We start from the raw sequence: 13154 nt of genomic DNA on the forward strand, positions 1-13154 counted from the left end.
AAACCTCTGACCCACTGGAATTGTGATACAGTGAAATAATCTGTCTGTAAACAATTGTTGGAAAAATTACTTGTCATGCACAAAGTAGATGTCCTAACCGACTTTCCAAAACTATAGTTTGTTAACAAAAAATGAGTTTTAATGAGTCCAACCTCAGTGTATGCAAACTTCCGACTTCAACTGTATACTGAGCTCATGTGACACTTAGATTGCACACAGGTGGACTTTATTTAACTAATTATGTGTCACGGTTTTCGTCGGTTATGGAGGACCAAAACGCAGTAAGCTCATCTTGACGTTTATTAACTTCCAAAATGAACACCAAAATAACAAAACAAGAGAACGAACGATTAACAGACAGTCTGGCAAGGCACAAGGCTAAACACAGAACAATCTCCCACAAACACACAGACAAACACACCCAACTAATATAGGACTTCCAATCAAAGGCAACACCACACAGCTGCCTTCAATTGGAAGGCCACCCCAATTAACTCTACATAGAAACAGACTACCTAGACTAAACATAGAATTACATAAACATAGTGTCACAGCATTCATCGTCTTCAGAAGAAATAGAAAAGTCCTCGTCAGAAAAGGTAGACCAATACGCAGCGGAGGTCGTGTTCATCTTTGAATTTAATAAATCTCTAACGTGAACACAATAAAAAAAAAAAACAATAAACAACGATAGTGCAACAGTTTTACAGGCTACAAAACACGCAATGCAAAAACAATCTCCCACAAATCCCAAACACAAACACACCCTAATATATGGGACTCTCAATCAAAGGCAAAGAGAAAACACCTGCCTTCAATTGAGAGTCCCAACCCCAATTAATCAAACATAGAAACACAGACTACCTAGACTAGACATAGAATTACCTAAACATAGATCATAACCCAAAAACCCGGAAATACTAAATCAAACGCCCTTCACCCTGAACCACATAAAACAAATACCCTCTGCCACGTCCTGACCAAACTACAATACCAATTAACCCTTATACTGGCCAGGACGTGACAGTACCCCCCCCTTAAAGGTGCTAACCCCGGGAGCACCTTAACAAAAATAACCCCAAACAACACCAACAGAAAAATTCCCCCCTACTAAAGGGAGGGGGGGAGGGTGGCTGCCGTCAACGACGGCACTGTGCTACACCCCCCCTCCCCAACCCACCTATATCAGGAGGTGGCTCCGGTTCTGGCCGTTCCAGGCAGTCGGGCCACTCTGGCAGCTCGGGGCAGTCTGGCCAGTCTGGCAGCTCGGGGCAGTCGGGGCAGTCTGGCCAGTCTGGCAGCTCGGGGCAGTCGGGACAGTCTGGCAGCTCGGGGCAGTCGGGACAGTCTGGCAGCTCGGGGCAGTCGGGACAGTCTGGCAGCTCGGGACAGTCTGGCAGCTCGGGGCAGCTCGGGACAGTCTGGCAGCTCGGGACAGTCTGGCAGCTCGGGGCAGTCTGGCAGCTCGGGGCAGTCTGGCAGCTCGGGACAGTCTGGCAGCTCGGGGCAGTCGGGACAGTCTGGCAGCTCGGGGCAGTCGGGACAGTCTGGCAGCTCGGGACAGTCTGGCAGTTCGGGGCAGTCGGGACAGTCTGGCAGCTCGGGGCAGTCGGGACAGTCTGGCAACTCGGGACAGTCTGGGCAGTCTGGCAACTCGGGACAGTCTGGGCAGTCTGGCAACTCGGGACAGCGGGCTCTGGCAACTCGGGACAGTCTGGCAACTCGGGACAGTCTGGCAACTCGGGACAGTCTGGGCAGTCTGGCAACTCGGGACAGTCTGGCAACTCGGGACAGTCTGGCAACTCGGGACAGTCTGGCAACTCGGGACAGTCTGGGCAGTCTGGCCGCTCCGGCAGTTCAGGGCAGTCTGGCCGCTCCGGCAGTTCAGGGCAGTCTGGCCGCTCCGGCAGTTCAGGGCAGTCTGGCCGCTCCGGCAGTTCAGGGCAGTCTGGCCGCTCCGGCAGTTCAGGGCAGTCTGGCCGCTCCGGCAGTTCGGGGCAGTCTGGCCAGTCTGGCAGCTCAGGGCAGTCGGGGCAGTCTGGCCAGTCTGGCAGCTCGGGGCAGTCGGGACAGTCTGGCAGCTCGGGGCAGTCGGGACAGTCTGGCAGCTCGGGGCAGCTCGGGACAGTCTGGCAGCTCGGGACAGTCTGGCAGCTCGGGGCAGTCTGGCAGCTCGGGGCAGTCTGGCAGCTCGGGGCAGTCTGGCAGCTCGGGGCAGTCTGGCAGCTCGGGGCAGTCTGGCAGCTCGGGGCAGTCTGGCAGCTCGGGGCAGTCTGGCAGCTCGGGGCAGTCTGGCAGCTCGGGGCAGTCTGGCAGCTCGGGGCAGTCGGGACAGTCTGGCAGCTCGGGGCAGTCGGGACAGTCTGGCAGCTCGGGGCAGTCGGGACAGTCTGGCAGCTCGGGGCAGTCGGGACAGTCTGGCAACTCGGGGCAGTCGGGGCAGTCTGGCAACTCGGGACAGTCGGGGCAGTCTGGCAACTCGGGACAGTCTGGGCAGTCTGGCAACTCGGGACAGTCTGGGCATTCTGGCAACTCGGGACAGTCTGGCAACTCGGGACAGTCTGGCAACTCGGGACAGTCTGGCAACTCGGGACAGTCTGGGCAGTCTGGCAACTCGGGACAGTCTGGCAACTCGGGACAGTCTGGCAACTCGGGACAGTCTGGGCAGTCTGGCCGCTCCGGCAGTTCAGGGCAGTCTGGCCGCTCCGGCAGTTCAGGGCAGTCTGGCCGCTCCGGCAGTTCAGGGCAGTCTGGCCGCTCCGGCAGTTCAGGGCAGTCTGGCCGCTCCGGCAGTTCAGGGCAGTCTGGCCGCTCCGGCAGCTCCGACGACTGTTGACTGGTGGGCAGCTCCGGCGACTGTTGACTGGTTGGCAGCTCCGGCTACTGTTGACTGGTGTGGCTGGGTTTACGCACTTGAAGGCTAGTGCGGGGAGCGGGAACAGGACGAGTCGGACTGGGTTGACGCACTTCCGGGTCCGCACGAGAGACAGGAGCTGGAAACCCAGGGCTATGGAGGCGCACAGTCGGTCTTGATCTTACCTCCTGCACAACCCGTCTTGGCTGGATGGAACTAGAAGCCCTGTACGAGCGGGGTGCTTGTACAGGGCAGACTGGGCTGTGCAGGGGCCTGATGGTAGCCGTGCGTAGAGCGGGAGTTGGGTAGCCTGGTCCTCGGAGGCGTACCGGCGACCAGATGCGCTGCGCAGGCATCCTCCTACCAGGCTGGATGCCCGCTCTAGCACGGCACCTGCGAGGGGCTGGAATAGCGTGCACCGGACTGTGCGTGCGTATGGGTGAGAGAGTGCGCTCCTCAGCGAAACATGGCGCTCTCCACCCCATACGCTCCTCCATATAACCACAGGTAGCTGGCTTCCGGCTCTTCCAAGGCCTAGCCAAACTACCCGTGTGCCCCCCCCCAAAAAATTATTGGGGGTGCCTCTCGTGCTTCTCCTTCAGCGCGTCCATGGCCTCGTACCTCCGCGTCTCTGCCTTGGCTGCCTCAATTTCCCACTGCGGGCGGCAATAATCCCCAGCCTGGTGCCAAGGTCCGGCCCCGTCCAGCACTTCCTCCCAGGTCCACTTCTCCCGCCAGTCCAACTCGAAGTCCCTCTGCTCCTTCCTCTGCTGCTTGGTCCTGGAGTGGTGGGAGATTCTGTCACAGCATTCATCGTCTTCAGAAGAAATAGAAAAGTCCTCGTCAGAAAAGGTAGACCAATACGCAGCGGAGGTCGTGTTCATCTTTGAATTTAATAAATCTCTAACGTGAACACGATAAAAAACAAAACAATAAACAACGATAGTGCAACAGTTTTACAGGCTACAAAACACGCAATGCAAAAACAATCTCCCACAAATCCCAAACACAAACACACCCTAATATATGGGACTCTCAATCAAAGGCAGATAGACAACACCTGCCTTCAACTGAGAGTCCCAACCCCAATTAATCAAACATAGAAACACAGACTACCTAGACTAGACATAGAATTACCTAAACATAGATCATAACCCAAAAACCCGGAAATACTCAATCAAACGCCCTTCTCTCAAAACACCACCCTGAACCACATAAAACAAATACCCTCTGCCACGTCCTGACCAAACTACAATAACAATTAACCCTTATACTGGCCAGGACATGACATTATGTGACTTCCGAAGGTAATTGGTTGCACCATATCTTATTTAGGGGCTTCATAGCAAAGGGGGTGAATACATATGCACACACCACTTCTCTTTTTTTATTTTTTATTTTAAATTTTTTGAAAAAAAGTAGTTTTTTTCATTTCACTTCACCAATTTAGACTATTTTGTGTATGTCCATTACATAAAATCCAAATAAAAATAAATTTAAATTACAGGTTGTAATGCAACAAAATAGGAAAAACGCCAAGGAGTTGAATTATTTTGCAAGGCACTGTAACATCACATCATATCTGTAACATAACAACATCACGTCACATCTGAAACATCACATTTGTAACATAACAGAACTACAGTGAGGGAAAAAAGTATTTGATCCCCTGCTGATTTTGTACGTTTGCCCACTGACAAAGAAATGATCAGTCTATAATTTGAATGGTAGGTTTACTTGAACAGTGAGAGACAGAATAACAACAAAAAAATCCAGAAAAACGCATGTCAAAAATTTTATAAATTGATTTGCATTTTAATGAGGGAAATAAGTATTTGACCCCTCTGGAAAACATGACTTAGTACTTGGTGGCAAAACCCTTGTTGGCAATCACAGAGGTCAGACGTTTCTTGTAGTTGGCCACCAGGTTTGCACACATTTCAGGAGGGATTTTGTCCCACTCCTCTTTGCAGATCTTCTCCAAGTCATTAAGGTTTCGAGGCTGACGTTTGGCAACTCGAACCTTCAGCTCGCTCCACAGATTTTCTATGGGATTAAGGTCTGGAGACCGGCTAGGCCACTCCAGGACCTTAATGTGCTTCTTCTTGAGCCACTCCTTTGTTGCCTTGGCCGTGTGTTTTGGGTCATTGTCATGCTGGATCACCCATCCACGACCCATTTTCAATGCCCTGGCTGAGGGAAGGAGGTTCTCACCCAAGTTTTGACGGTACATGGCCCCGTCCATCGTCCCTTTGATGCGGTGAAGTTGTCCTGTACCCTCAGTAGAAAAACAACCCCAAAGCATAATGTTTCCACCTCCATGTTTGACGGTGGGGATGGTGTTCTTGTGGTCATAGGCAGCATTCCTCCTCCTCCAAACACGTTGAGTTGATGCCAAAGAGCTCTATATTGGTCTCATCTGACGACAACACTTTCACCCAGTTGTCCTCTGAATCATTCAGATGTTCATTGGCAAACTTCAGACGGGCATGTATATGTGCTTTCTTGAGCAGGGGGACCTTGCGGGCGCTGCAGGATTTCAGTCCTTCACGGCGTAGTGTGTTACCAATTGTGTTCTTGGTGACTATGGTCCCAGCTGCCTTGAGATCATTGACAAGATCCTCCCGTGTAGTTCTGGGCTGATTCCTCACCCTTCTCATGATCATTGCAACTCCACGAGGTGAGATCTTGCATGGAGCCCCAGGCCGAGGGAGGTTAACAGTTCTTTTGTGTTTCTTCCATTTGCGAATAATCGCACCAACTGTTGTCACCTTCTCACCAAGTTGCTTGGCGATGGTCTTGTAGCCCATTCCAGCCTTGTGTCGGTCTACAATCTTGTCCCTGACATCCTTGGAGAGCTCTTTGGTCTTGGCCATGGTGGAGAGTTTGGAATCTGATTGATTGATTGCTTCTGTGGACAGGTGTCTTTTATACAGGTAACAAGCTGAGATTAGGAGCACTCCCTTTAAGAGTATGCTCCTAATCTCAGCTCGTTACCTGTATAAAAGACACCTGGGAGCCAGAAATCTTTCTGATTGAGAGGGGGTCAAATACTTATTTCCCTCATTAAAATGCAAATCAATTTATAACATTTTTGACATGTGTTTTTCTGGATTTTTTTGTTGTTATTCTGTCTCTCACTGTTCAAATAGACCTACCATTAAAATTATAGACTGATCATTTCTTTGTCAGTGGGCAAACATACAAAATCAGCAGGGGATCAAATACTTTTTTCCCTCACTGTATAACAACATCACATCTGTAAACCATGGTCGTCATCTCTGCATAATCTCTCTTAATAAAACCCTGCTGGAAAAAAGAAAGAATCATCATGAAGATTGATATTGAGATACAAAGACAAGACATTTGAATGGAGAAAACAGATTACCAGGGAACAACGTAGCAGCACATTTGGGTATTAGGGGGATAAAATTGGCTTTTGTTGAATCTCTGCTCTGGATAGTTGAATCCTTTTGAGAATCAACCTTCTAAGAGACAGAGAGACAAGAGTAACATGTTGTTAACCAGATCAACCTTCTGAGAGACAAGAGTAACATGTTGTTAACCAGATCAACCTTCTGAGAGACAAGAGTAACATGTTGTTAACCAGATCAACCTTCTGAGAGACAAGAGTAACATGTTGTTAACCAGATCAACCTTCTAAGAGACAGAGAGACAAGAGTAACATGTTGTTAACCAGATCAACCTTCTAAGAGACAGAGAGACAAGAGTAAAATGTTGTTAACCAGATCAACCTTCTAAGAGACAGAGAGACAAGAGTAACATGTTGTTAACCAGATCAACCTTCTGAGAGACAAGAGTAACATGTTGTTAACCAGATCAACCTTCTAAGAGACAGAGAGACAAGAGTAACATGTTGTTAACCAGATCAACCTTCTAAGAGACAGAGAGACAAGAGTAACATGTTGTTAACCAGATCAACCTTCTGAGAGACAAGAGTAACATGTTGTTAACATGTGTGAGCAAGGCAAGTCACCATCTTTGGTGGAGAGCTAAGCCCACTGCATAACTTGGTAAGAATCCACATTTCCATGTATCATCAAAGAAAGCGAATGTGCAACTCAACCACCTGTTAACGAACCAAAATAGGCAAGGTGTTGAAGGAAGTGTCTTGCAGCAAATTTGCAGTTGCGCTTCGCCTTTCTCCAGGTAATTATTGTTTGACAATTCCTTATGTAGTCATGACCTTGTCTTCCACAGAGGAAGAGAGATGCCATTGTTGTGGATGTACTAGGTCACTCCAAACTGAACTACATGATCTACTGTAGCAGGTGTGCATATAGTACATATATAGTACGTACAGTACGATCCATATAGTATGATTCCAGACCCTTAACACAGTACTGAGGCGTACATTTAGAAAAATATGTGGCTAATCTTAAGTAGCCAAGTAACTTGCAACCAAACATACTGTACATAGAACCGGGACGACGTCTTTTAACAAAAATAGATCAAAGACGATGAATAATCAGTATTTGTTCTCCCCAACGATATAGTTATACACTATAGGGTATTTTCAATGTGTCTTTAATACCCTGCTTTGTAGTTTACTTTGACCCTTTATGAGTTGTCACTCATGGACTGTCCCCACCAGGTGATCAGCACAACAGACACACCCAGAGCTTACTGTGTTTCCCACTAAGGCCATAAATCACAAGGCGAACAGTGTTTATAGTTGTTGGATTATAGTTAGGGTTATGGTTTGCTTAAAGCCTTTCACATTCGTTTTTCAGTAGAAATGCATTGTTTCAGTTAATTCAGTTTGACCGAGGCAAAATGTATGAGTGCCGTCTGACTGATGGGCTATGTGGCAATGTGATGTTACTCTGTCGGGTTCCAACTTCCAAGAGTCCGCTTTGGCTTTGACCACAAACCTCATAGTTCCTTTTGTTCTAAGAGAAACTTCTAAGTAACAAGTGAATCACATGAAACCAGGAACAAAGTGTCCATTGCCCACTTCAGACTTGTGGCTTCAGGGTTTGTTAGCTTAGTAACAGACATGCTTTTGTAAGACTTCATACATTGTCCATTACATTGTCGGTATAGTTTTTCAGGGGTGGGCAACACAGTTGCAAGTCCTACTAAAGTCCTATTAGTTGTCCATTCCAGTGGAGACTACAAGTGAAGTACCCATGTCATTAAGAAGCCCTGATACGGCTTGTAGACACCATTATTATTATGCCTCTACAATGACAATGGAGGCTACAGCCATAGTCATAAACTAGATTTAACTTTGATGGAGTTCAGTCGTTGAGTTTTCCCTCTCTCTTTGTCTGTCTGTAGTCAGACGTGGTCCACCAGAGTGTGTTTGAGCTAATCCACACAGACGACAGAGCCACGTTCAGACGACAGCTTCACTTTGCCCTCAACCCCAAGCCCTTTGACCCAGAGCAGGGAGGAGACGGTGAGTGACCTGGAGGGAATAGGTTGTGGACAGTTTGGGTCATTTTTTTTCAGTGGATTTTAGTGGAAGTCATCGATTGATGTCAATGGGAGCATGTTCGAGCTAGGTGTGTTTATTTCAAGTTAAGATTTGGCCCATGTTTTTGATGATAAGCTCTCATTTTACGATCTTTCACCACATTTCTATGTTCAGGCATGGCGAGCAGCAGTGACATCACCAGGAACATCGTGACCTATAACCCTGAGCAGCTCCCACCAGAGAACTCCTCCTTCCTGGAGAGGAACTTTGTGTGTCGCTTCCGCTGCCTCCTGGACAACTCCTCTGGCTTCCTGGTGAGTCTCTCATCTATAGGGCTGTAGAGAAAACATCCACTTTGTATTGTCACCAGAAAGTACTTTGTACAATGTATTGTGTCAAAAGAACACACACCAGCACTGTTGATGAATATGACAGTATGATGTGAGTGGTGGATCTTGGCAAAGTTTGGCAAAACTTTTTATACAATCAATCACTAGCCACATTTCAGATCAATCACTAGCTAAGTTTCAGATCAATCACTATCACTAGCCATGTTTCAGATCAATCACTAGCCACATTTCAGATCAATCACTGGCTAAGTTTCAGATCAATCACTATCACTAGCCACGTTTCAGATCAAGCACTAGCCACGTTTCAGATCAATCACTAGCCACATTTCAGATCAATCACTAGCTAAGTTTCAGATCAATCACTAGCTAAGTTTAAGAGTCTAACATACCTTTGTTCTCCTCATATCCAGGCTCTGAACTTCCAGGGGCGTCTGAAGTTCCTCCATGGCCAGAGCATGCTGGGGGATGACGGGACGCGCAGCCAGCCCAGGTTGGGCCTGTTCACCATCGCCACCCCTGTCCACACCCCGTCCATATTGGAGATCAGAACCAAGACAATCTTCTTCCAGACCAAACACAAGCTTGACTTCACCCCCACAGGTGTCGATGCCAGGTGACTCTAAAGGCCTGAAACTAATTCTCACTGGGTCTCAAAAAAAGTTGGCAGGCTTACATTTAGGAAGGAAGTATGCTAACATTTAATCTAAGTGCCTTGATCAAATGTAGGACTTGATCAAAATGGAACTGTTTTTAAAATGTCACTATTTCACTTTTCTATTCAACATGTTTGAGGGATGACTTCACAAGTGAACATTATGTGTAATGTGCTGTACTTTCCACTAACGCTAACACGGTGTGGCTTGCCCTGTTGTCTCTCTACAGGGGGAAGGTTGTCCTGGGATACTCAGAGATTGAGTTGTGTATGAGAGGCTCTGGGTATCAGTTCATCCACGCAGCTGATATGATGTACTGTGCAGATAACCATGTCAGAAGTACGTTTACAATGGGTTCATAATAACTCTCTAGCAATTATTTGTTTGATCATTATTTTTGTATGCTTATCTAATGATATGAATATTTTTCCCTCAGTGATTAAGACAGGAGAGAGTGGTCTGACCACTTTCAGACTGCTGCAGAAGACAGGGTGCTGGGTCTGGGTCCAGGCCAATGCCAGGCTTGTCTACAAAGGAGGAAGGCCCGACTTCATCATCGCACGCCAGAGAGCTTTACTGTGAGTAATTAATATCTGAAAGTACAATCTGTCTGCATCATCATTGACTGTCATTTCGTTGTGTCTCAAAATATATGATTGTATCATTCATTCATTCATTCATTCATTCATTCATATGATTTTCTCTCTCTGTATCCCTTTAGTAATTCTGAGGGAGAGGAGAATCTACGCCAGAGGAAGATGCAACTACCCTTCAGCTTCACCACCGGGGAGGCCCTGCTGTATGAGACTGGCCCCACTCTGGATGCCACTGAGTTCCAAACCAACCCCCCAAAAATCTGCAAGGTGGAGTCTCTGGACCCCCAGTCTCTACTGGGCTCTTTACTAAAGCAGGATGAGTCCATCTACACCCAGCCCCAGGAGCCTCAGCTACCCATAGACCAGGTATTCATGGACAGCCGAGCGCTCACCAACGTGGCTTGTAACTCCTGGCAGACTAGCATGGAGCCCCAGGGGCCCGACGGGGATGATGATGGTGATAGCCCCAGGGAGGTCAAGCAGGAGGGGGCGTTGGTGGCCATGATCGATGCCCTGGAGAGGATGGCGCAGGATGGGGACCTGTGTGCGGCACTGCAGGGAATGGACGTGGGTACGGCGGAGCTGATGGAGTGGGAGAGCACCCTCCTCAGGCTGAGCCAGGACTCCAATGGGACCGGGAGCGGGGACACCTCGCTAGACCTGGATGACATCATGACCAACGACATCTTCTCTTACGTGGAGGAAGCCTTGTTCAAGGAGAGCAGTGAGGGGAGCGGTAACCAGCCCAACTGCTCCACCATGATCAACCACAACCCTAACCTGTTCACAGCGGTGCTTGACAACAACAACCAGGGTGGACCATTCACAGGAGGGGTCAGCCCTACAGGTGCCGGACAGTGCAAGCCCGGGTTGCTTGACAAATTCAGCTTTGTCCACAATGGCTCCGCAGTGAATGATCTAAATGGTATCAGCCACAGTCAGGTAACAGGCAACAGAGCAGTTGGTTTGGCAGGACAGAACCAGGCAGGACAGAACCAGGCAGGACAGATCCAGGCAGGACAGAACCAGGCAGGACCTCAGCAGGTGTTCAAGAGCACCCAGAGGCTCTCCCACTTCGGCCCCCAGATCCCCCAGATTCCTCAGACGGGCCTGAACATCCCCATCCTGCAGCAGCTACAGCTCAACGACATCTTCACCCCCTCTCTGGAGCTCCCCGAGCTCAGTAACCCACATAGCTCAGGCCAGAATGAGTCTGTCACATTTAGCACTAGCATGTCTGGATCCTGTGCTCATGCACCAAACAACCACATTGGAAGCCCTCAGATCATCGCTGGCCAGGTCCAATCTAACCAGCCACCTCCACAGTGTTTCCCTCATAATGGCTTGCCAGCTGCAATAGCACCAAACGGACCAGCGGAGATCTCTGTTCCACAGTCCAACCATCTACCACCTATTCTGGTGGATGCTTGGGCATCTTTGATTCCCAGTAATGGCTTTGTTTCACCCCAGATTGCCTGCAGTGCACCATTTCAGTCACTAAAAACCCAGAAAGCGCCGCAGTGGCCCCAGAACCAGCAGCATCAGCTACCACCCCCCGCCAGCACAATGAAGAATGGACACCAATTCATCCCAGACTGTCACAGTCAAGCCACAGAGACCCAAAGAGTCCCTCTCACAGGCCTTTGGCCACAGAACACCAACGGACTGTACCACCAACCCCAGCAGGGGCGATTGGCCAACGGCCAGCCTGCTCCAACCGGCAGCTGCATGTTTAAGAACGTCTCACCCCCCCTCCCCAACGGAAACAGTCACATAGATGGCACCAGGCTGCCCCCCCCCTTGTCTGTATGCCAGAGGAGGATGGTGGACCCCCAGGACCAGAGCTACTTCCAGTGGGGCCCCAGTGAACCAGTGGTGGGCACGTCAGCCATCTTCCAGGACAACACCGGAATCAGCTTTCCGTCTCGCCCGCTGGTGGCCAACATCACCACCCCTGAGAACCTACTGGCCATGCAGCAGTACCTGGCTGGACGCAACAGAGTCGGACAGACACAGGTAACTATGCCCCCTCTCTCTGTTGTGGATGGAGCAATTACTTTTTCCTTACCACATAACCTGGTTCTACTGGTCATGTCACGTGGTTAGGAAAACTCAGGGCCCTAACTAGTTATGAAGTCATTTATTGATATTAATAATTGTTACTTTATGAAACAAGCCAGGCTCTATTTGTCATACTTTTTCCCCAACAGATTCCAAGCCTCTGTGTTGTAGACAGCAATGGAACATTCTCCTCACCCCCGCTTGTCAATGGAACATTCTCCTCACCCCCACTTGTCAATGGAACATTCTCCTCAGCCCCCCTTGTCAATGGAACCATGTGCTTTACAGACCACAACCAAACCAACTATTGCGACTTCTAAACATGAGTCACATGTTACGGTGTAAAAATGATGGACAAATGAGGAGGAAGCCATCCATGCATCTATTCATTCATCCATCCATCCATCCATCCATCCATCCGTACACATTCAAAGACAACACTCTGCCTTAAGAGCTGTCTCAGGGAGGGTGTCGTGAAGACAAGCCATCTCCTCGTCAAACACACCATTCATCTCCCCATATCAGTGTTTGCAGGAAATACAAGGACTCTTTTGATTAAGCACTTGTCACTTCTGTCAGCAATGGAACAAAAAGCAGCAACTTTACATGGAACTTTTTTATTTTTTGTCTTCTGTTTTGTTTGTTGTTGCCTTGTCTTTGGTTTTATTACTGTGGAAAAACAGTATCTGTCACAACTTCAATGATAGGAATGAAGTATGAATCCTCACTGGTGAATTTGGCTTGTGTTGTAATGGCTTTTTAGAGTCATGCCCAATTCCTAAAATGATTTATATATATATAAATGAAGCAGGCCGTATTCATTTCTTTTTCCGTTTGTTTCTTCTTACATTATAGTTGGATGGTGACAGGACACCATTCAAGTTTCAACTCATGGAAAAACATACAAAAAACTGATATTGTACTCAGAGATTAAAAATAAAGGCATAACATCCTCAATTTATGTATGGAGTGTAGGGTTGCAAAATTCTATGAACTTTCAATAAATTCCCTAATTTTCACAAAATCCTGGTTGGAGAATACCTTGAATCAGGAGGGAATAAGCAGGAAATCCAGAATCCTCCAACCAGGGAAAACCAGGGAATTTATTGAAAGTTCCTGGAATTTTGCAACCCTAATGAAGTGTAAATACAGAAATGGCCTCTATATTATTATAAAGATATTATTGTTTTTATTATG

General features: G+C 48.1%; 1 protein-coding gene across 1 annotated transcript in view; it reads left to right on the forward strand.

The window, feature by feature from the left end:
• The window catches only part of ahr2a (aryl hydrocarbon receptor 2 alpha), a 72191-nt gene extending 59417 nt beyond the window's left edge, over window positions 1-12774 (forward strand). Inside the window, 7 exon segments of the mRNA NM_001123684.1 lie at window positions 8159-8279; window positions 8472-8611; window positions 9058-9260; window positions 9530-9639; window positions 9737-9878; window positions 10022-11912; window positions 12107-12774. Of these exon segments, the coding sequence (NP_001117156.1) occupies window positions 8159-8279; window positions 8472-8611; window positions 9058-9260; window positions 9530-9639; window positions 9737-9878; window positions 10022-11912; window positions 12107-12277 (2778 nt within the window). The 3' untranslated portion in view covers window positions 12278-12774.
• The last annotated feature ends 380 nt before the right edge of the window (window positions 12775-13154 follow it).

Source organism: Salmo salar, chromosome 21, assembly GCF_965601325.2.
Source record: "Salmo salar chromosome 21, fSalSal1, whole genome shotgun sequence".
NCBI classification, from domain to species: domain Eukaryota; kingdom Metazoa; phylum Chordata; class Actinopteri; order Salmoniformes; family Salmonidae; genus Salmo; species Salmo salar.